The 24512-nt window shown below is 37.0% G+C and overlaps 4 protein-coding genes across 53 annotated transcripts in view; 3 read left to right on the forward strand and 1 right to left on the reverse strand.

Moving 5' to 3' along the window:
• caska (calcium/calmodulin-dependent serine protein kinase a) overlaps positions 1 to 24512 on the reverse strand; it is a 147984-nt gene that overhangs the window by 28810 nt on the left and 94662 nt on the right. For 14 of the 50 annotated variants that reach the window (XM_079619109.1, XM_079619101.1, XM_079619083.1 and 11 more), the window contains exons 3-12: positions 21865 to 21970; positions 20737 to 20814; positions 20459 to 20531; positions 4575 to 4677; positions 3888 to 4066; positions 3473 to 3595; positions 3086 to 3169; positions 2830 to 2929; positions 1495 to 1512; positions 1254 to 1375 (exon numbers count right to left, since the gene is read on the reverse strand). In XM_079619109.1, the coding sequence (XP_079475235.1) occupies positions 1254 to 1375; positions 1495 to 1512; positions 2830 to 2929; positions 3086 to 3169; positions 3473 to 3595; positions 3888 to 4066; positions 4575 to 4677; positions 20459 to 20531; positions 20737 to 20814; positions 21865 to 21970 (986 nt within the window). The remainder of the gene's footprint in view (positions 1 to 1253; positions 1376 to 1494; positions 1513 to 2829; positions 2930 to 3085; positions 3170 to 3472; positions 3596 to 3887; positions 4067 to 4574; positions 4678 to 20458; positions 20532 to 20736; positions 20815 to 21864; positions 21971 to 24512) is intronic. The other 36 variants (XM_079619111.1, XM_079619122.1, XM_079619119.1 and 33 more) reach the window with 3 other exon arrangements.
• On the forward strand, positions 5330 to 7875 carry gpr34b (G protein-coupled receptor 34b). Its single transcript, XM_079619137.1, has one exon. It carries the CDS (start codon positions 5501 to 5503, stop codon positions 6560 to 6562), a length of 1062 nt encoding a protein of 353 aa, XP_079475263.1. The 5' UTR covers positions 5330 to 5500; the 3' UTR covers positions 6563 to 7875.
• On the forward strand, positions 8941 to 12548 carry LOC307001973 (cysteinyl leukotriene receptor 2). Its single transcript, XM_079619136.1, has 2 exons — positions 8941 to 9145; positions 9907 to 12548. Exons 1-2 carry the CDS (start codon positions 9081 to 9083, stop codon positions 10931 to 10933), a joined length of 1092 nt encoding a protein of 363 aa, XP_079475262.1. The 5' UTR covers positions 8941 to 9080; the 3' UTR covers positions 10934 to 12548.
• Positions 12946 to 20033, forward strand: gpr82 (G protein-coupled receptor 82). The gene is made up of 2 exons (XM_079619135.1): positions 12946 to 13030; positions 16866 to 20033. Exon 2 carries the CDS (start codon positions 16900 to 16902, stop codon positions 18004 to 18006), a length of 1107 nt encoding a protein of 368 aa, XP_079475261.1. The 5' UTR covers positions 12946 to 13030; positions 16866 to 16899; the 3' UTR covers positions 18007 to 20033.

Raw genomic sequence — 24512 nt, forward strand, 5'->3', positions numbered from 1 at the left:
TTACTCACCACAGCCAAAGAAAAAACAACCAAAACCAAAGTTAAACTCCAGGCAAAGTTGGTCCTGATAGGATCTCAACCCCTCTGTCCTCATGAAGGTAGAGTTACACTCAGAGCTTAAATGGAGAGGATGGCAAACTCTTCTGATACACAGATACTGCTGGAGCCACAACAGTAAAAAAAGCACGGAGGTTGACAATAGGTGCTATTGTTTCCCTCCCTATTCAGGGTAGGAGTTGAGTTCTCAATGGGACGACATGCATTCACAGCCTCCTGGTGATAATCTTACCCACAGAGCCCTCCTCCCTGCTTTCCTCTGGCCTGTGGCTATGGAGACAGACCCTATCATCCACACTGGGTTGTACCAAGCTGTATGCCTCTCTATAGAGGCCTTAGTATACAGAAACACACACAAATATAGAGACTGGGAAGAGAGTCCACAGCTGCACTTATTCACACACACAAAAATGTGCATAATGCCATAATACTAAAAAACACTAAGTGCATGTGTGTGTGTGCCGAGGCAATGCAGCGTGTGTGCTTGCAATGAATGAACAAAGAACAATGCATGAACAAAGTCCATTGAGTTCTAAAATAAACTAAAATTCTGAAATTGGTCTACTGGCATTTATTGTCTGATCAGCTGTGGTAGCCAGAAAAGAAACTACAAGTTAGTTCTGGACAATGATTTCAAGTAAATTGATATCTGCAGCATGGATGGCTTTTTGTTTGGGTAGTGGAAGGGTAATGATCAAGATCGTAGGCTGTTAGTAGCCCATTGTGGTCAAGAACAAATCCTGAACTACTACTTGTGTGCAATTACCCACAAATCACTCCTCAGGGACTGTGCCAGCAATGAATATACTGTAAGATGATTTGTTAAATGTCAAGAAACCAAATCAAACCTGTTTACACAGGTTATAGCATAACCAAACTTACTATGGCTAATAGTTCAAATCAGTTGTGTTAGGTGTATTAAAAATAATAATATAGCTAACAATCTAGCACCCTGAGATCCCCAGAAATTGCACAAAGCCAGTTAATCAGACTGGAACTGCAATCTCAGTGAACTCTTGCCATTTTTATGTGCAATATGCATCAGAAAGTCTGTGAATGATCCGAGGCCGAGACTTGTTGCTGACTTATCAAAAGCAAGCAAGAAAGAAGAAAATCCTAATGTGACATTTAATTTAAAGTTTTTAAATTGTATGGGGTGTGTATATGTATATTTGCCTGAATAGTACAGTCTCTTACATCAAGCAATGTGTGGAGGTGATGGTCCTGGAAGACGCTGTGTAGAAAGTCCAGGTCTTTCTCACTGCAGTCTGTCAGTGCATGGATCTCCTCCAAACTGTCCAGCACTTGTGACACAGCCCCTTTACATGTACACACAAACACAAGCGAACAAACACCATGACCTTCAGATACCCAGAAAAAGCATGAACTTGATTAGAAAGAATCAAGACTTCGTAAAGGGACAGACAGTGACACCTACTTTCTGCAGCTAGTTGTCCTGCAGGGTGGCCAGCATAGAAACAAGCAACAAATATTACTTTAACAATACAGAGATGAATTGTCATGTGATTAGAGGCACTCTTAAGTGCACAAATAAAACAATCAGTTAGAGAAGTTTGTAAATAACTACTTACAAATGCACATTCAAATAAAATTCCCAGTATATCTTAGGGGATATGTTCAGAACACGAATAAAGATATTTTTTATGATTTCTTAATAAAAATCTCTCCATTGACAGCTACGCAACTACCACTTTGACACTTCAAAAAGTTCATAAAGTGATCATAAAACAAATCCAAATTAATTGAGTGGTTTAGTCCAAATTCTCTAAGGAGACAGAATCGCTTTATATGATGATCAGACTGAATTCAAGCTTTTATTCACATATAAACATTGATCGCACAAGAATGAACCCTCATCGGTTCTTGCGGAAGCTCAAATGTGTTGTTTAACAACGAGAATGCGTAACACGCAAAATTAACCTTATTGGTTCTCGCATGTCACGCAAACATGCTTGAGCTTACATTGATCATATCGGATGTGTGTTGATGAATGTTTATATGTGAATAAAAGCCTAAATTCAATCTGTTGAGTGTAGAAACCGATCATGTCTTCGGAAAATTTGGACTAAACCACTCAATTCATGTGGATTAGTTATACGAGTATCATAGTGGTAGATTTTGAATGACATGAGGTTGAGTAATTAATGGCAGAATTTTTGGATGAACTAACCCTTTAAATTCTGTGTTAAGCGAAAAAAGGATGTAACCACAATTGGCATGAGAAATAAACAGGAAACATGAACTAGGCTGTAAACCAAATTATTTGTGAACAATGTTGGAAGCGTGTAAAATTTACACTGAGGTCTGTAAGATATTTAAACAAGACTGTTTCTGTGACAGTTGTTAAAAAATATATAGAAAATTTGAGTGGTGCTTGCCTATGCAAAACTCACTGGCTTAATTATAGGGTATTGTGGGTGGTTGTTAGGGTGTTGCTAAGCAGTTTCTAGATCTATTTTTTAATGGCTAAAGTCAAAAGAGGCCACCCTAAATCTTCATGACATTTTTATCCCTCAACTCCCTCAACGTAACTTTATGAGATTTTTGCCAATATAAATTGTGCGCAATAATTATGATGCATTTCTTAGCAAGTTACCAACAAGCTTAATTTCCTTCTCTCTGTCTGCAGATAACATCAAAATAACCAAAACACTGTGATAAGAGACTACAAGACCGATAATTCAGCACAAAAAACATTGGTTCAGGAAGTGAGTGGGAGCTCATGCTGCATCTCTGCTGGTTGCTGTAGTACCTGATGAAGTAGGGTCCTCAGAGAAGTCAGGCAGTTCTTCTGGTGGGTCGCCATAGAAAGAGTTGAACTTGTGACTTGAGACAGCGGCGAGCACTGCACCCTGTCAAGCCGTACAGATGTTGATTAACTCTGCATATTTGGCATCAACTGAATTTAGCTGACATTCCCCTCTAAACATGTATTTCCACCCGTTTCACAGTGCAATGCACATAGTACAATGTGAATCTGAATCCTTTATTAAGTGCCAATGTCTCACTTTTAGCTTCCTCCTGGCATTGAACTTCCTCAGCTGCTCGACTGTTTCAAGAAGGTGGATTTTGTAGGCATAGCGGTCTCTCTCCTAACAGGAAACACACAATTCAAATGGTGCTTATTCATCTCATTAAAGAAGGGCAACTTAAGTCCATAAATTATTGCAGAAACACATGCAAATCCACATGAACACAAATACAAATATATATATATATAATAAAGCATATTAAGAATTAAGAACATAATGCTGAAAAATAATATATAATTAGTGTATATAATGCATACAGTTTGTATGGTTTTAATAGTATTATTAACTAAAACAACAACAACAGCAATAATAATAAAACTCTGTAAGATCAATAAGCAGATATTTCTTGAGTTATGTTGATACCTTGAGCCAGGGGTGGTTGAGAGCTTCATACACTGTGATCCTCTCGGCAGGGTCCAGCATCAGCATACGACGCACCAGGTCTTTGGCACTCTCTGAGATGTGGCCCCACTGCCGTGGGTTCATCTGCAAAGCACACAAATACATAAATGGACAAACCCAGTTCCTCTGATACCACTTTTCCACCAAAATGGTGATGGTGCCAGAATCAATGCTCAATCATCATCTGCCAACATTTCCACGGACAATAATGACACTTGATACTAATGGACTAAAGTGATTTATGTGTAAAAAAGTAACTGACTTCAGGTTTCTTACCTCATAAACTAAGGCCTTAAACAAATCAGTATATGTTGCCGCTTTTGAAGGCCTTAAAGATATTTCCAGCAGGTCTTGACGAACTATGCTATTAAACTACTACCTTGTATTTTCCTTTAATGATTGCTTCAAACAGGCGTTCTTTGGTGCCATAGAAGGGCAGGCAGCCACTGAGCAGGATGAAGAGAATGACACCACAGCCCCAAACATCCACAGGTTTCCCATAGGGTTCTCTTTTCACCACCTCAGGGGCCATGAAGTGCGGTGTGCCCACCCGGCCTACGGCACAGACAACATGTCACGTGTGAGCATCCATTCAAATACAAACAAAAGAGCTGTCGCTGATAACGAGATTTAAACAATCAAGCAGCACGATCATGCATACACTGTCACGACACTCACAAACAGCAGTAGTGACAAAGAGCTCATGGATCAGGATAAAATCATTGCCTGAATGGTTCAAAATTTAAGACCCAATTTATGAAGTGACACCGAATAAGAGTTATTATGTCCTAAATGGTTTTGTATGATAAAATAAGGAACAAATATAAAAATTCTGAAGAGTTTCAGTTCTTCAAGCCAATATAATGAAAATAGGATGTTATTTCTTTGTGTAGTTTGTGCTTCATTTAACTTCAATTGTAGTCTTTTACATATGAATAATGTTGACCAGAAGCTTCTCAATGCATGAGACTTCTCAAAGCCTCTAGTTTGCAGTGCAGGTAGAGTAAACAGGAAATGTCCATGTGCTGTATGTTACAAGTTTAAACAGGGTTTTTCCAAGTACCTCCAGCCACTAATCCGGACTCTCCCAACTGTATAGCCACACCGAAGCCACCCAGTTTCACTGGAGCAGAGTTCTCCTTCGATGCCAGCAACACACAATGAGGCTGCAGTGAAAAAGAAAGAAAAGACAAATAAGATAGTTACTCCGTTGTACAAACCACACTGGAATTGACAAGGGAAGAGAAGACACATTGTGATTAATTAAATATGTAATGTGATTCGGAGTGATTTCTGAAAACTAATTTATCAATAAACAGTGAAGAAAGAAAGAAAACGTTTATTTAAACAAAATACAGACAAAATATTGTGGATTTATTCCAGCAATCTGCACATAATGATGACTGCCACATGTTGGATGGGTGCATGGAGGGGGTTTGATAAAACACCTATGTTTTGTAAAATGGAATGTCCTGTTTTGTCAATTTGAAGGAAATAAAATGAAAATAAAAAGTAAGAATAATAATTAGTATTTCCATCATATTTCAAAAAGTGCAATATCACCCATGAATGAAACAATATAAAAATAAGATAATATAAAATCACAATAAAATATTTTAAATTGATTAAATATAATTTCAACATTGTTCAGCAGGCTTAATATCTGATCTGCTGGTCACGAGAACTGAGGTGGAGTTGAAATGTGGTTTTGAGACACGCTCTTCCCCCTTTAAAACTACCTTGATTGGTGCACAGCTGTGCTTTGCGGTAAGTTTAGCCAGGAACTAAAAAGTTTGCAAAGACAGTTCTGAAGAGAGATTAGACGGAGACATTCAACATGAAACGCAACACGTCTTCTGATGGACAGAATTAACAAGGCAAGTTACTCTCCAATTACCTAGTACACATCAGACATTTAGTTCGATGCAAACTTTAGTATTATATTGACATCTGTTTCTCTTTCTAAGATTTTATTATGCACATGCAAAGATGAGTAACAATCTTCAAAACTTCCCCAATGCGTCACAGACCAGCATGTCAAAAAATACCCAACCAGACTGCCAGATGGACGACCCCAGCATGCGGGTTCCGCTGGCTATTTTGTACGCACTCTTCTTCCTGTTCGGGTTGGCTGGAAACCTGCTAGCTCTTTGGGTGTTTCTGCGAGTACATCCAAAGAAAAACTCTGTTCGCATTTTTCTCATTAACTTGGCTCTGGCTGACTTACTTCTTGTGATATGCCTGCCTTTCCGAGTGGTGTACCATTCCAACCAAAACCGGTGGGTGCTGTCGCCATTACTGTGCAGGATAGTGGGTAACATCTTTTACATGAACATGTACATTAGTATAGTCTTACTGGGCTTCATAAGTGTAGACCGTTACTTGAAGTTCCAGAGGGCATCCTGTAGGCGGGTGTTTCTGCAGAGCCGGTGGAGTGCACTTCTCTGCTGTGTCATCTGGACTGTGTCACTTGCTGCAGTTACACCACTTATCGTCCAGACTCCAGAGAATGAAGAACTTCAAAAGTGCTTCCAATATAAAGAACTGCATAATTCCAAATGGAAAGCCTATTTCAACTTTGCTGTCGTAGGTATATTTTGGGTGGTCTATGGTGCGTTGGTAATCTCCTATGGAAGGATCGGAATGAAGCTCCTTACAGCCTCCAGAAACAAACCAGATTTCCCAAACGCAGCCAAGTATAACAAAATAGCATGGAAATCCTTCTTCGTGCTCTTCCTCTTCACAATATGTTTTGTGCCCTACCACTCAGTGAGGATTTTCTATATTATGTCACAGATGGAAACTGTCATATCTTGCGACAGGATAAAGGTGTTGTATAAAACCAATGAAGTAGTTCTGCTACTATTTGCACTTAATAGCTGTCTGGATCCAGTCATGTACTTTTTGTTGTGTAGTTCTATTCGCAAAGTGATGCTGAAAATCATCTGTAATTGCTTCAGTAAGCAAATCACCAGAGGACTGATCAATTCTAGTGAGACTCCTCAAGACCAGCCAAAAATCTGTGTAGTTGAGCTTAATACAGTCACCTAGGAGGTGAAAGCATCAAAAGCAACAAAGACGGAGTATGAGGTGCAATGAGAGTTCATTAAACATATGAACCATGTCCAAAGACACAGCAAAGTTAAATTAAGTGTATTTGTGGATTTATCGAAAACATTACTTTTATAAAAAAGTTTTTTTAATGTATTTGACACAAAAGATCAAACTAAAAATACACTTTGCAACAAGGTTCAATACTTTATCATTGTTTATTGCATCATGAACTAAAATGAACTAAACATTTTAAAGCATGTATTAATCTAGGTTATAAAAAGGTTGTAATTACTCAATTGAAAATTATTTTTAAGTGAACCATTGTTAATTCATTTTGGTTTATTATACATGAATTCATTTTAATTTATGCAGCTTGAAATGTTACAAATGTATTAGTATTAGGGCTGTCGATTTAACGTGTTAATTGAATTAGTTATAATTACGTGAATGAAATGATTAGCGCATTTAACTCACCCGCCCCCACCCCAGACCTACGTAGGTCATCTTACATTTCAAACAGAGGAATTGGTGACGAACAAAGTAGAGCAACAACTCACTATATTACGTAGCCTACAGGAAGTCGTTAGAATGGCCTTAAAATTCAGGATTTCAGGGCTAAAATGTCCCTGTATGAGTTTTTGTCTCATATTTAAATCATATGGTAAGCCAATAGGTACATTAAGCAATATCAGTGACAAGAGCAATCTCACACAAGTGCTGTTTTTGTCCCGAATAGCACTAGAGCAAATGTGATATTGATTTTATTCAACAGTTCAAAAAATAAGAGGGTAATATTGTGTGATATTTTAGACACAATATTGTCTGTTTTTGCTTAATTTTGGCAATGAAAATATTACCTATAAAGCCAGAACTGTTGCGAATTAATCGGGTGAAGCGGATTCAATGGCCCCTTCATAAAGAGAGCCATTTTACGAATCGAATGAATGAATCAATGACTTACTTATTTAGACATTTACCACCACCTACTGGCAGTTTTACTCTCTTATTTAGAGTTTCACTTCATGATTTATTTATTTATTTTAATTTTTTGGGGACAGTTTGGCCAAAAATTTGAATTCTGTTTATTTACATTTAAATGACTGTCATTTCAAAACTGTATGATTTTCTTTCTTTTGCGGAACATAAAAGAAGATATTTTGGAGAATGTTGGTAATCAAACTGGTTTGATCTGTAATGTCTTAATACCAATTCAGATGCTGCTTCTGAAAAAATCATAGCCATTTTAGCCTAAAAGTTTATGTGTAATAAATTCTATGTTGAATCAAATAAAACATTAGTTTCTAAAGCTACTTTTTGTAATGTCTATTTGATGCTTTTTCTGATTTAACACAATAATGACTTCAAATGATCTTTTGGGGGTCATTTCTCAGCCGGATTTGATGTGCAATTCATTAGATTAATTAAACGGCACATCATGCAATTAATTAGATTAAAAAAAATATCGCTTGCAGCCCTAATTAGTATACAAAAAATTAACATTAAGTTAAGATTAATGAATGATGTACAAGCATTGTTTATGTAAGGGATAATATACCCCCGCTTCGTGTCGGGGTCCTGATCACCCTGTCTGGGTTTATTCTGCGATAACAACCAGCTGGATGTACATTATCCCGCTTATTACACGGCTACTTGCCACATATAAGTAAATAATTAGACACAAATTATTGATCTGAGTCGAAATATTTTATTAGCTCTTTAAACGCAAAGCTTCCACGGAGAGAGCAGTTGCAGCGCGGCAAGTTCAAACTAGACAGACAATTAAGGGATACGTTACAGTCATACTACTTATTACACAGCATTTCGCCACATAAATAATTATGGGGATAAGAGAAATTTATATGAGATAAAACGGTTTTAAAATTGTACCTGTTTGTTTTATCTTATAATCCAACAGTGTACAAAACAATAGTCGCAAAATGGCAGCAGCTGTATTTGTATGAAACGAGAGCGAGTCCACGATACTGGAAGACATCATTCAATAACTGCATAAAATATTGAATTAAACTGATACGATGTCATATACTATATATTAGACCATATCATGAGAAATGCATCAGGGGTTTAACATGCAGAAAGAGTAGTAGCACAGATCTTTGGGTGCCCCCTAGTGGTAAGACACTGAGAAAAGCACAATACGGAAGAGAGGGAAGGACTTCACAAAAAGGTGGTTATGCACTGTGAACAGAAAAAGAATGAAATGCTTGCACAAAAAGATTGATAATTTGTCACATGGTATTATTATAGTTATTTATTAATATTAATGGTATGGTATAATTAAAAAATAATACTATTATATCACAGATGAAAAGGCAAAAAACTTGACTTTTAGTGCAAACTGTGCCACAAATGATCTGCTTCCAGGATGTGGTCAGAAGAGAAGCTACAGAGTTCCTATATATAAAGCACATTTGAAGAGCACACCCCAACCACAAACAACTTACAATTGCGCAAGATTCTACGATTAAAACATTTGGAACATCGAACAACATGCATCATGTCTGCGCAAGGTGGCATTGCAATCTATCCCTCAGGAGTCAATGGTTCAGACAACAATCAAAGGTACCGTATACTGATTTGCAGCATTACTCAAAGGAGAGGTTAAAAAACAGTCAGAACAATAATGTATTTTTATTTCTTCAGCATATATCTGTAGTGGGTTTGTAGGTTAGTTAGTGTATTCCTAACCAATGCTTCACAAACTCAATAACACGGCAGGTCAGCAGTTTGATTTGTTTGTGGGACAACATTTTTAGTTATTAATCACTAAGAGTAAAAAAGTATTTTGTCTCTAAACACGATGAACAGAATAAACAACAAGAATAAATCAATATCATTAATTTGAAAAGGAGTAAAACATGATCAAAGTAAAGCTTTGTTGTTCAAATGGCCTTTTGTTTTACAAGTACTTGTGCTACAGTACATTTAAAACAATTAACTTTTAACAATTAACAGTTGTCCAAGGTAGACAGCATAAAATAATCATTGTGGGTACCAAAAATCACTGCTGGGTTTTGTGATGAAGAGACTATGAATGTATACAACGAAAAATATATATACTAGACATTTTTAGTTTGTGTGTGTGTGTGTGTGTGTGTGTGTGTGTGTGTGTATATATATATATATATATATCTCGGCTGGTTCTTTACTAAAATCGTTTAATGCACAGCTAACCATTGATTATCCCTTATATATATATTAAATGTGTATACAAAACACACACACACCGACATGTTGAGTAAAAAGGATAACTGAGACGGGTTGCTCATTTAGAAAAGAAGCTGCGAGTTCCCCGTTTTCATTTTCTTCCTCTATTTCTTCAGCACATGCAGGATATATACTGAAGCAAGCAATGAAACCATCTTGCCTTGGCTCTATCTCTTTTTGGCTGTCCTGGGCCTTCCAACCAATGGAATAGTCTTGGTGGATCTTTGGAGATCAGAGAGGACACCCACTGGCATCTTCACTTTGAATATAATTGTGTCAGACCTGATGATGTGCTGCAGTTTTTTCTTCAGGATAGCGTACTACAAAGAGAACATCAATTGGCTATCTGGAAGTCCAGCCTGCAATGCCGTAGAGCTGATCAATTTTTCTTGCTTCTATATTAACCTCTATTGCAACATGAGCTTCCTTTTGTGGACCAGCATCAATCGCTATGCCACGGTGGTAAAACCAGTCTACGCTTTCTTTCGGATCTTTAAACATACTCGGTCTAGTTGGATCCTCTGCTTTTCTACCTGGTTGGTTATCACCACAGTCGTCGGCACTAGCATGGGATTTAAACTGGGTCTACAAATCAACGGGACCTGCTTTGACCAAGTTGTCAACAGTTACATTCTCTATCAAGATCAATTCAAACCTATCCACTGTGTTGGTGTTTCAGCATTCTTCTTCATTTTGTGCTTGATGTTGGTCAGCTATAGCCTGCTGGTCTTCCATCTGCAGAAGGTCAGGGGAGCTAGATTTGGACCCGGAGGAACTCTAAAGGTTCGCAGAAAGATCCTGGCCTCAGTCATAATGTTTGTCCTATGCTTCCTACCCTACCATTTGCAAAGGATCGTCTTATTAACATCAGAGAATGAAAACTGTCAGACAAAGTACAGGATAAAAACAAGCACCATCTTCATTGCAGCTCTTAGCTGTTGTCTGCATCCCATCCTCCAGCTGGTGTTTCGTTTGCGCTGCTGCCGGGCCAATCGCAACACCAGGGTCAAATCCAAACCCGAACCCTCCAAGAGCCTGGACACACCTCAGATACATACTATACATGTGACCGAAAACATTGAAGAACCGCAGAAAAATGGAACTGAATTAAGCCACGAACCAAAGAAAAATGAAACTGAATGAAGCCACCAACCAACACAGTTTTGAAGAATTTGGTTTGCAACTTTGTATTTCCTGTGTGATGCATTCGGCAAACTGTGAAACATGCTAAACCTCAGGGAGCTGTTTTATGACAACCATTACTAATGGACAGAAGCAAAACTTGCGGTCAATTTACATGGTACAGTGGTACAGGAGGTCTCATGCTTTTTTCACAGCATCTAAAACAGTCCTTGTTGGCTATGATGGAGCAACCTTCTTGGTATCAATGGCAACTAAACTATTATTTCAGTAAGGCTGAAATTGTGTTAATATCCTGCGTGTTATAAAGTCAGAATTGCTAGATATAAACACAATTGCGAGAAATAAACTCATAATTTTTCTCAGAATTGTGAGATATAAAAAGGAAAAAAAAATACTTGTTTATATCTTATAATTCTGACTTTATAACACACAATTGTGACTTTATATATCACGTAGTTCTGACTTTATAACTTGCAATGGACCACTTGCACTGAACTTTGTGACGCACTTCTGTTTGGAAACGATACATATCACTTGTTTCCGGTTATGTTTACTTTCAATGTACTGTGGTCAATGAGATGAACAAATGCCACCTAAAATGAGTGTCTGCAATAAGATTAAAAAATGTGGACATTTTTATTGACAGAAGAAGGGATATTCTGATGTTTATTGTGCAGAATTTTCCAAACTCATCGGAACATGAAGTTTTAATCCAAACCAAGCCAATCTGAGAAAGCTGCAGCTGTGAAAAATACACATTATTTCACCACAGGGTGTCAGTGTTCGTCTACACTAGTGACCGCGACGCTGAAGTGTGTGAAAACAGATGAATAACATCAGTATGAACCACGAACATTAATTTATTTGGATTAAATATTTTAATCATTCTGTCATTTTTCAATGTCAATCTTTTTACTATTTACATGTTCATGCCCAAAATGCTTAATATTCAAAGAAGTTAACTGTCATTCTCCTCTACGCTGTGTGCGTGCGTTACTGTTGGAAGATGAATTAAATAGCCTAGCCTATTTGACATTGTTACAGGCACCTCGCGAGCATTCATTCATTCAACTATTTTAAAAAGAATGGAATAAAGCACCAATGTACACAAGCAATCCTTTTTATTAGTCAAATTCATTACTCAACTGGTATAAAATATAAGCAGGCTAAGAGAAAAACACTGTTAATGAGAAGACATATATAGGACTGCTGCAGGTTAGTGGATAAATATATTTAGCCTATATATTTATTATTCAGAATGAACAGTTGGAAAGAAAAATATATTTATAGGAACATTTCAGCAGGCTCAAGATAATTAATACAGAGATCATTATTCATTGTTTTAATCAATTGGCATCGATAAAACGTGGTGATAATCTGCATTCTCATGTATGGAGGTGCGCTGAAGACTCTAACCGGAAACTCCGGTAATAAGTAGAACGCGGAAGTAGTTGTGCAAGTAGTCCATCATGAGATAAGCATTTTTTTTTTAACTTTTTTATAGCTTGCATACGCTTTTGTATTTAATATTTTTTAGTACTAATACATATTTTAGACACACAATATATACTTTGCATGGTTAAAATGCATTCATAAAATAAATAAATATCAAAGTGATTTTATAACTTGTTTTGAATAGTCCTTCAACTGCAATGTGTCCACTCACCCCAAGGGGTCCTTGACCGGTATGTTAGTAAGAAGAACAGTTTACAGTAGAGCTTCCTCTTAGGCTAAAAACGCTACCATAGCAGCTACAGTATATGCCAGTTAAAAACCTACATATCAACTAGTTGAGAAAAAGTTCAGATGATACCAAAATGTCTTGTATTCCTGCATGTTATGCAAATTAACAATTATATAAAATGGGAGTTTATGAGCTACTTCATAAAGCAATGATTAAATAACAAAAAGCATCTTTTATAGACTCAGAATTTCTACAATCAAAGGCAAGTGTCTCTGTGAGAGGAACCTTCCAAAAGAGAACCGAGTATATATAATGTGCTCAGGCGTCACTTCCTTTAAACAGTGAGTATAGGGAGGTGGTCCAAACAAAGCAGCTCACAGACACAACACATCAGTGACTGCACATATAGAGGGGTAAGTGTGTTATATTGCTTAGTTACAGTATGTATTCAATTCTTACCTGTAAAATGTTTGACTAATTATTTGTTTAAATAATTTTTCCCTTAATAATTAATGTTTCTAATAATCTACTTGGCATAGCTAATTAACATGAATTATTTGAGCAGTTAGGACTATATATATAAATGCCTCATTCATTCATTCATGGCCTAAATTAGCATGATACAACTTTTCATATCAGTCGATATAGATAATTAGCACAATAAATGTAAAATCTTTATTTCTTTCAAGTTTAAAGGCAGATTTTTGCTCCTATCTGAAAGTTGTAGAAACCAAATTGTTAATTGATGTTTTAAACCACCCTTGTTGTCAGAACATGACAAACACTTCACGTTTTTAAATTCTTCAAATCTTAAAATAAAAATCTAAATAGAAAAAACTAATTTCTTAGTGTCTGCATGTTCAAGCTGGTGATGTTGTTTCAATTAATGAATGTGTTGCCCGACTCTGATGACACGTATCTTCAGCACAATTTGCAGTGCAGGCTGCAATATTAATAATATTATATGTTTTAACTAAATGCACATTTGACAGAAGTAGTAGCTTAAGTTAGGATGCAGAAATTTGTTTATTAGCAAAAACAGTAACACCTGTAAAATCTTTAACAACCTAATTTTTATATGGTAAAATTTAAATATTCTGACTGAGTTTTATTAAAATTAACCATTGGTCTTCTATAGTAGCATTCATTAAGATCATGATAACCAGTTAAAACCACACATATAGCACACCACTTCCGTGGTAAAATCTACCTATGTGGTTTCTATGGTATTTGTATGAAAAACAGTAGCCTAAATAAATACATTTATTATAAATACACGCTATAGCATAAATCACAAAAATACTGTAATTACTATGTCTACATTAATAATTTAATTAGGGCCCGAGCACCGATGGTGCGAGGACACTATTGGAATTGCTCTGTTTATTATTATTATTATTATTATTTTCCGCATTTAATCGCATTTTTGAGGGCCTAAACATGCACGAAAACTCACGAAAATTTGCACACGCGTCAGAACTGGCGAAAATTGACATCTGATATGCGTTTCAGAATTGGGCGGGGTAAAATGGCTCGATAGCGCCACCTATAAAGGTTCAACGGAGTGCGCCTACCGCTACGTTTCACGTACGTGTACGAAATTCGGTACATACATGTAATGACCCAATACCTACAAAAAAGTCTCTTGGAGCATAGCCTTAAACACAACAGGAAGTCAGCCATTTTGAACTTCCTCTCTGATTTTTGTGCAGTTTTTGCCATTTTCAGGCCTCGTACTTTAACGAACTCCTCCTACAGTTTTAATCTGATCATCTTCAAATTTGGTGAGTGTAATCTTAAGGCCTTTGCGACGTTAAATTGCGAAGATCTTGAGTTTTCGTCGAAGAGCGTGTCCTCGGCGGCCTTTTTATGTTTCGCCATGAAACAGGAAGTTGCTGTAACTCAGGCATTGAATGTCCAATCTGCCCCAAACTTCACACGTTTGATAAGCGTTCTGTCCTGAACACATGACCATGCTCAAATTCAGTTACAGTCATAGCGCCACCTGCTGGCAACAGGAAGTGACATGTTTAACACTGTTTTGGACTCCTAATAACATACAAAAAAGTGCCAGCAAGTGTTAAACATGTTAACAACATACTAGAAACATGCTAAAACATGCTAGCAAACATTAGCTAAGTGCTAAATCATGCTATTAATGCAATTAAATAGGAATTTGCTGTAACTCAGGCATTGGATGTTTAATCTGCCCCAAACTTCACACGTTTGAATATTCTCATGTTTAACACATTTACATGAGAATATTCAGTTATAGTAATAGCGCCACCTACTGGCAACAGGAAATGACATGTTTAACACTGTGATGCTGTACTAGCAACATATTAAATATGCCATTGAGTTATAAACATGTTAGAAACCTGTTAAAACATGCTAGCAATTCTTAGCTAAGTGCTAAAGCATGCTAATGCAATGAAAGAGGAAGTTGTTGTTACTAAAGAAGGCAATGTCCAATCTTTCCCAAACTTTACACGTTTGATAAGAGTCCTGTCCTGAACACATCTACATGACACTTTTCAGTTATAGTAATAGCGCCACCTACTGGCAACAGGAAGTGACATGTTTAACACTGTGATGCAGTACTAGCAACATATTAAATATGCCATTGAGTTATATACATGTTAGAAACATGTTAAAACATGCTAGCAATTCTTAGCTAAGTGCTAAAGCACGCTAATGCAATGCAACAGGAAGTTGGTGTTACTGAAGAAGGCAATGTCCAATCTGCCCCAAACTTCACACGTTTGATAAGAGTCCTGCCCTGAACACATCTACATGACACTTTTCAGTTATAGTAATAGCGCCACCTACTGGCAACAGGAAGTGACGTTTAACACTGTGATGCAGTACTAGCAACATATTAAATATGCCATTGAGTTATAAACATGTAAGAAACATGTTAAAACATGCTAGCAATTCTTAGCTAAGTGCTAAAGCACACTAATGCAATGAAACAGGAAGTTGGTGTTACTGAAGAAGGCAATGTCCAATCTGCCCCAAACTTCACACGTTTGATAAGAGTCCTGCCCTGAACACATCTACATGACAATTTTAAGTTAAAGTAATAGCGCCACCTACCGTCGACAGGAAGTGACACGTTTTACACTGTGATGCATTACTAGCGACATATTTAATATGCCATTGAGTTCTAAACATGCTAGAAACATGCTAAAACATGCTAGCAACACTTATCTGAGTGATAACGCATGCTATTATCTCCATAATAAAGGACATTTTTGTAACTGAATTTGACATACTCCTATTTTTACCTACTTAAATGCACATTGCCCACCGTGCTCTGTCTTCCTAAAGCCACCGGGTGGCGGTGGCACGGGTGCGAGGGCCCTTTCATCGCTGCTTGCAGCTTTAATATTATCAATATTTCTGCCACAATACCATGGTGCAGTTAGTGTTACTATTGTAAATCCATGGTAAATGATGGCGATTTTATGATTGAAAAGCCTTCTGACTGTATCATAGCAGTTTTATCTGCCTTTAAACTAGTTTAAATTATCATTTTATCTGAAAAAATTATATTGTGATAATTATCGTTACTGTTTTATCGCCTAGCCTTAGTTTTACCAAAACGTAAAGCAAAAGCAATGAGATTTTAATTTTAACAACTTAGCTCAAATATTGAGACAAACATATTTAATTGAATTATATACAATTGAAAGACTATTTTGTGGTTAAATGTGGATGTTGTGAAACACTGTAAAAATGTGTACAAATGTACTGCTGGATCATGCCGATAACTATGAACTAATGACTATAGAATGTCTAACAACATTACCCTGGTATGTTGACCAAAAAAAAAAAAGATGGTGTTAGAGCTGTGGCTCTCTGACTTTTTTGATCGCACTCCCCTTTAAACTTTTTTTAAAAATCTGGAATCGCTCTATAAAGGCAGAGCGCTAACTGCTATTCATGCACTTGAACACCGTTGCAAAAGCTGTTTTTTTTTTTGCTGCCTGCCCCACACTCGGAGAACCACTGTGTTAGGGTGAAAAAAATAACTGACACACCGTATTGTGAAAGTGGTTTATCAGCTTCTGCAATTGGGTAGACTATTTACAGGAATGCAAGTGACATGTAATGTTGCTTCTATAAATACAGAAGATAGGAAGCACAGGTTTATCATTAGTGTCATCATTTTCACTCACTAGTATAAATAGTACAACCATTAAACTTTTCGCAATGATATAACTATTTAATTATTTTCTTCCTCAGCTGTTGGGAATCTCTTTCTTTTTGCGAGAGCTCAATGGCAAACAGTTCACATGCTGAACACAACATTTCTTCCCTATGCCAAACAACCACTACAAGTGTAGCTCTGCCCATTATCTACACCATCATGTCTCTCACTGGCCTGCCTGGGAATGTCATTTCTCTTTGGGTGTTCATGCACAAGATTGCCATCAAAACGTCCACCCATATCTACCTGATAAATCTAGGGATCTCAAACTTGTTGCTCTGCCTCACCATGCCATTCCAGGCTGCATACTACTCGCTTGGGAACACATGGGACCGACACAACACTATGTGCCAAATGGCAATAAATGGTCTTACTCCAGTGATCCATATCAACATCTGCATTGGCGTGATGATACTGAGCTGGGTGGCGCTCAGTCGCTTTGCCTCCCTAATTCAATATTCGCATGCAGACCGCCCAAGCCGGTGGCTCAAAGTTCTACCTGGAGCCTTCTTTAGTCGAAAACGGCAAGCAAAAATGGCCTATGCACTGTGCCTAATCACCTGGGCTATTGTGGCCATAGCAGTCACATCCTTTGTTGTGCTGTACTCGATCAGGACTGGAAAGGGCAAGGACAGTGGCAGAGATGAAGCGTGTTACTGTCTAGCGGTGGAGGTCGGAGGGAAAGGATCTCATGTCTTCGCGCTAGTGGCGGTTTCATTGTTCTTCGTCTTCTTCCTGTTGGTCTTAAGCGCATACATGGCAGTGATCAGGCACATCTGGAGGTCCAAGAAAAGCGCGATCATCTCTGACAGGCAGCGAGTCTATGCAAGAGTGTTTCGGAATATCATTGTCATTAAGGCCGTGCTGGTGGTCTGTCTCCTGCCGTATCACATCTATAAGGCCATCTTCGTTAATATTGTCATCGAGCATTCTTGGACTACATCACCCACAACAGATGCTTGCCATCCACTGTCCATGTACGTGGAGGTAAAAAGCATCCTCCTCTGTTTAGCATCTCTGCGATGTAGCACAGACCCCATCATGTACTTCCTGCTGGACAAGACGTTTCGTAACCATGCGCTTAGCCTGATGAGATTCCGCGCTAGTGCAAACGACAGTCAGTCATCAAAGTCTAATGGGGGACAGTTATCTCAGGCAACAACTGGGTGTCTTTAGACATTACTTGAGAGGATACTGTGTGCTGACACAAAGGAGTCTCATTGTGAGTGATGTTCCCTAACAGCTGAACAATGTTTGGCCGCACACACCAATAAGAAAGCGAAAGTGAATGGGCATCACTTCAATTGGATTACTTCCACATGTCCATTGTTCTTCAGTATTAACCTGAAGCTGTGAGAACTCTTGTATGGAATTGCACAGTGCTGAGGAATGCTTTATAATAGAGGATATGTGGGCAGGCATACTGTGTAACCCAATGCAAACAAGTAATATTTCAAGTTGAAGTTCCTATAAAATCATTTTGAAAAGCAACTACAAATCCGACAAGAATTCATCTGATGCTTCCGTTCCCACACCACTTTGAAATGCTTGAGTACGGTACCTTGTGCAGCTATAAAGAGATAGTTCAGACCAAAAATTAAAAATGCTGTTATCATTTACTTACCTTAAAGTCATTCTAAACCTGAATTACTTTTTTCCTTCTGTGGTAGACTAAAGAAGATATATTTTGAAAAATGTCTTCTTTTTTTTGTCCATGTCCTGGTGACATATGCCAGACTTTAACCCCATCTCTTTCTTAAAATAGACTGCAAACTTGCATTCAGATCTGTCCTCCATTCAATCAACAACCAATGCATTGAACAAAGTGCCCACCCTACATTTTTCTCACTGTTTCACTCGGATTTAGATCACAATACAGGAGAAAAGATATGTTGCTACTTGTGTTTTATCACAACTTAAAGAAAATAAGTCAAACAAGTTTGGAAAGACATCGGGGTGAGTAAATGACAGCATCATTTTGTTTTGTGTGTACTATCCCTTTAATGTGATTTCTTACACATTTACAGCATGCCACATTAACTTTGAATGACTGTACTCACATTTCAGGTTGTTTTTGAAACATGTTGTTATAGATCTTGTCCATGCATGACAACTTGTTTTTTATTTGTTGCATTACATTTACCGACTTTCCTGTTTCCATTTGCACTCTGGTTATTGTGCTAAGTGTTATAAGCTTCTCATTAGTTGTGCAAACAGAGAATGTGTGCTTGCAAACAGTGCCTTTACATTTTTGCAGCACACTCATATGACTGTCAAAGGTAATGATGCATGATGGACTAGGTATCCATTTATGTTTCTGATAGAAACAGCATTAAAAACCATTACTTTATGGACAGTAAATATTAAAGTCTCTCAGGAGCTTCAAAGTCTGCATCATTACTTCAATAAAAGAGCAAGATTATAGTTGCCTATTTTGCTTTTGTGCTGTCAATCTTATCTCAGCAAGATAGCTGGCTCCATTAACCATTTTGTCAGAATATAGTCCAGCAAATTATAGGGGAAAATCTTAGGCAAACTGTGTCTAAAAAAATCAAAAAGTAAAAAGGAAACCATTTGCTTGGTGTAGCACTATATCAATGGTACATATTCTAAACATACAGAGCAATTCACAAAGAGCAATGTTAATGTATAATCAAGATTATTAAGAAAACCCCAGAAAATTTTGCAGTGTTCACAAGTCAGCAAATTCCCAGCAGAGACTGGGTTCTTGGCACTCTAAACTGCAGTTAAGTGTTTCCAGATGATGTGTGAAGATTATGGCTTCAGTAGAGTCACATCATTGTAGATTAAGAAAAAAAAAAGTCATCAGTCATCAAGATCATATCTGTTCTAATAGTTAGAGATGCAGCTAGAGATGGTAGGTTTGTATTTCTCTGAGGTATCACATTCTGAAGGTCTGATTTTATCTCGCAAATCACATATATAAAGCCAATACGTATAATATACTATATTTACATTTATTCTTAACACAGTTTAATTAAACCAGTGATTATTAAGTATGATCAAATACCCAATATTATTAATGTTGGAAAACATATTTTGAGCAGTAAAATGAATGTATTTCAGGGTATTTTATTTTCATGTTTAACCTTTTAATGTTATGTCACAATTCTTAGGTTTGAAGTTTGTATTCAATAGCCTTTTTCATGTCTGCCAAATTCAAATATTGAGAATAAAGGTGTAAAAAAACATGCATAGCCTATTTCTTCAATATCAACCAAATTTACTGACTTTTATATCAGCTTTCATTAACAGAAGCACATCTGAAGCTTTTTTCCTAAGAATCTGAGAGCATAGTTGATCTTTGTATTTTAATTTACAGGCTGTGAGTTGTGACTGCTGTATTTAGATATTAAGCAACTGATTGTCATAACCATATATTAGTTTCACGTTTAATTCCCTCCTATTGACAGCTGCAGGCTGCTTATGAGATAAGAGAACATCCCTTTAGAAGCAGTTTACGGCAATATGTAATTTTAGGATTTTAAATGACACATCTTTAAATTCACAGGGGGGAGGCTACAAAAGTGTGAAAATCACGAAGACGTCAGTGTGTAAAAAAGGGGTTTACTAGTCATCTGAAGCACTAAGACACCACTGAGCTTACCTTCACATCCCGGTGTATGATGTTGTTGTCATGGCAATACCGTAACGCCTCTAGGATCTGTCTCATGTAGTGACTAAAGAAATAGAGAAGAGAGGAGGGTGGGAAAGAGAGAAACCCATTTTTATCTGAATGCAAAGAAAGTGGGAACTAGATTTGGAACTATATGATGGTGAGTAAATGATGACAGAATTTTATTTTTAACAGAGAGATCTCAGTCTACAACTTAAAGGAGAGCACAGGAACAGGAAATGGATGAAACTGTCCTTAGAGCTGTTTACCTGGCTACTGCCTCACTGTAAACAAAACCAGCGTCTGCTCTCTTCACAATCTCAAAGCAGAGATCTGCTCCATCCATACTGAAAGACAGAACAAGACAGGAAACTCGTCAGCAATATAAAGTCAAATATTGGCACTATCAGGTCTAAAGTCCGTTTGTAATTTAACTTTAAAGGAAATAAATACAAATCTTTAAGATACTGGTGAAAAGCCAATTGTGTTTGTGACCCCGCCTACATTGAAATGTAATTTGCCCCAAATCCTCCCATAGCTCTATACATTGAACATCAACTTTGATTTCAAAAACCTTCGCAACTTTCAGTGTGGGAAGACACATTTATTGCAAAACATGTCTTAAGTGTGATTTTTGCATCTAAAGGCAAAACCAGAGCGGCATGCTGGTAGTTGCCCATTATCTCCGAGGACAAACTGAACTGTAAGCCTGAGTCAATTGTGGCCAATTTCAGAAATGAACACTTTTCTGATTGAAATAGTTCCCCAATGCTTTAACAATAAGACCGTGATGGTGTTGTTTCCAGGGGGCAGCAGAGCTCTGGAGGCTCCTGCTTTTGTGTCGGCTCGGGCCTCGAAGGCCTTTAAAGAAAATCCCTCGAGAGGCAGCTGCGCTTCTCCAGATAAGAACTCACACTGCATGAAAGTTCTTTGAGAAAAGCTTGGCACTTCCGATAAGCATATGAGCATTTAGCATTTGAGGAATTAAAAAGCTCACCCTAGTCCACAAAACTGCTGAGAGAGCAACAGACACAGGCTCCTCTGGACAGAGAACAGGATGTTCATGTCTTGTTTTGAGATGCTTTTTAGAGTTCACTGACCAAACATCACCACAATACGCTTCTAAATAAGATAACCTTCAAAACATTGCTACTTTCACACGCTAATCCAGACGGATGTGTTGGACTCACATGTGTTTCAAAAACAAAAAAACAGCACTGCATTTGGATTACTTGTGTACACGAGTACATGTGTTAAGCTTGTCGATGTTATGTTTCCCAATGCTATAAATCCAACATTTAAATTAACAATGTTTGATTGCATTTGGGAGTTTGTGTGAACAAAGAATTAATGGAATAATAGAACAAGTGCAGATTTGCTCAGAAAGAAGGACTTACAACTCAAACACCATGTAGAGCATGCCATCAGAGCTGTAGGTCTCCAGAAGCTCCACTATGTGAGGATGTTTCAGCATATGACAGATGCTCGCTTCCCTCTTCAGATCTACAGGAAGACAAAAAGGCGAATTTCAGTTTCAAATCAAGTCATTTTCAGGGAATGTAATTTTGTACAAACCAATTTATTATTTTTTAGCAATTTAGCAATTCAATTACACTTTTTTCCCAAAGGTTTGCTAACTATGCTAATAAATGTAAGCATAATGAACGACCTTGTTTCCATGTTTGTTATCTGTAATATCCCAATTTAATACAAAAAGTCAAGCTCAGCACCATGTTCTGATCTCATCCATATCTTTCACTTATAAAACTAGTTTGCAGAATTAGCAAAAATATGCGAGAGTGCACAATTAGACATCTGTGGTGAAAGAACTGCAGTCAACCCCACACACACACCGCTGCTCTTCTCATGTGTAATTAAAACTATTGGTATTCAACAATAACAGCAAAAAGAAAACTGTAAAAACTGTTGTTTTACAAAATACTTGTGTTGTGTGAATCCTTTCAAGCCTGCACTGTAAAAAAAAATTGTTTCAACTTAAAAAAAGCAAGTTACCTTGTTTCCTTGAAAAAAATGTATTACAACAAACTAAACATTTTGAGTTAAACCAATGAAGAATGATTTAATAAACAGAAACTCAAAATAGTATGTTATCTTCACCACATTAGTTATCGAAGTTGATTTGACAAAAGATAAAAAGTTGTGATAAATCATGAAAATATTTGTTTACAGTGTGGCTGAGAAAAGCAATGCATGATAAAAGTATTTTGCATGTGTGAACCTTTGCATTGATCTCCCACGACAAAACAAAAGTTGCTTTTATACTGTAGTGCTAAGAACTCGGTTTAACAGTCAAACTTCCACTTCTTCATTTCCACTTTCTGGTGCCATTAATGGAACATACTGTATAGTGTGATTCACATGTATATGTATCATACACTTTGACTAAGGGGTCAATGACATAACGCTCAGTTTTTGTCCAGAACTATTCATGCATTTAAAAATATACTGCAATTAATACATACAATGACAATTAATAAATACATCTCTCCTATGACAGACGTTTTTATTTTCTGTATTAAAATTAATTTAGATCTTTTTAAGTAAAAAATGTTTGGGTGTTACAACTGTTCTGATATCATTAAAGAATAAAATAAAATAAAAATAAGAATACCGTTAAACTTTTTATAATTAAAGTATTTTTTTATTTCTTTGTTAAAATGTATTATAAAAAAATAAAATTAAAATAAAAAAGTAAATAATGTCTGCCACCTCAAAGTAATGCTGTGCAACAAATGCACAGAACATGAAACAGGAAATGATATCATAGAGAGGACCTAAAGACTCATGTCAAGGTTAATAAATCTCTTCAAATATCAGACTGTTTGAACTTTCTATGACAAATCAATAGTCAGGATGTAAAATGTCACATGGAACACCATTTTTGAAAAAAAAAGAAAAAAACCTTCAAAAGACTTAATTTATAATTTAATAATTCTTGATATGAATTTTTTTTTATTTACACTGAATTTCACAGTAAATCCCACTATCAAACACTTGGAGAGGCTGTGGAGCTACAAAAGCAACAAATAAATGCTTTGTGTTACAATTTATGCATGAAATTAGCATGTGAGAGCTTTATTTACCATACTTATTCATTCTTTAATAATAATTTAAAAGCTAAAGCATCAATGTTCTCCGGCTCAACCAACACAAAACAAAACTGTAATATGTTTGATAGAGACAGAGCAGATAGAACAGGAAATGAGCATCTCTGGTATCGAACGCGTGCTACTGCTAGTGCTAACCACAAAGCCATGGCTCGGAATAACAATATGCATCACAAATATGTGCATGCAAGCTCCTCGCTCTTTTCTGAAACTCCTCTGCGTTCTTTCAAACTTCTCCTTTAGAGGAAAGTCCTTCCGCCTTTCCTGATCCGTTTCATCAGCTGTGACCCAGTTGGCAAACCATAGCCTTCAGGAGTGGGGAAATACCTCTTACTGTTTATCATTGCAGATTACAGTGCAGCTACAGTACACAGACCGGAGAACACGACAGAGACTGTATGATGTGTGAGCCGGTTGGCGTGTTGCTGGTGTGGAACAAAATCTAGACCAGTCTCATTATAATCACCCAAGTTCCCCATCACTGCAAACCTTCAACTGATGGATGTTCTGTTTCTATGTTTGACATGCTAACATTTAAATCAACATCTGCTCAGTTGAGGAACCTCTCCCCTGCTGTCAACAACAACAAAAAGTAATAGTGGTCCATCCTTGAGACCCAACATCGATCAGACCGACCAGCCCAGAGGCTTGTTACTGATCAGCCATAAAACAGACACTCCTCTGAGGAGTGATATACAGCATGCAGACTACAGCATGGATCTTCTTTATTTAAACCATCAACCAGACATTATAGATAAGACTTTAAATTATGAGAGCCAATGGAGTAAAAGCACTTTTTACAGGGAAAAAAATAAGGTCCATAATAAAAGCCATAAAATAAAGTGTTTTTATGACACTTGAGGTTAAGTATGTTCCACTCAAACAGACGTTTTCGCTGTTTTGCTTACCAACTATTA

This window comes from Phoxinus phoxinus, assembly GCF_949152265.1.
Source record: "Phoxinus phoxinus genome assembly, chromosome: 7".
Classification (NCBI taxonomy): Eukaryota; Metazoa; Chordata; class Actinopteri; order Cypriniformes; family Leuciscidae; genus Phoxinus; species Phoxinus phoxinus.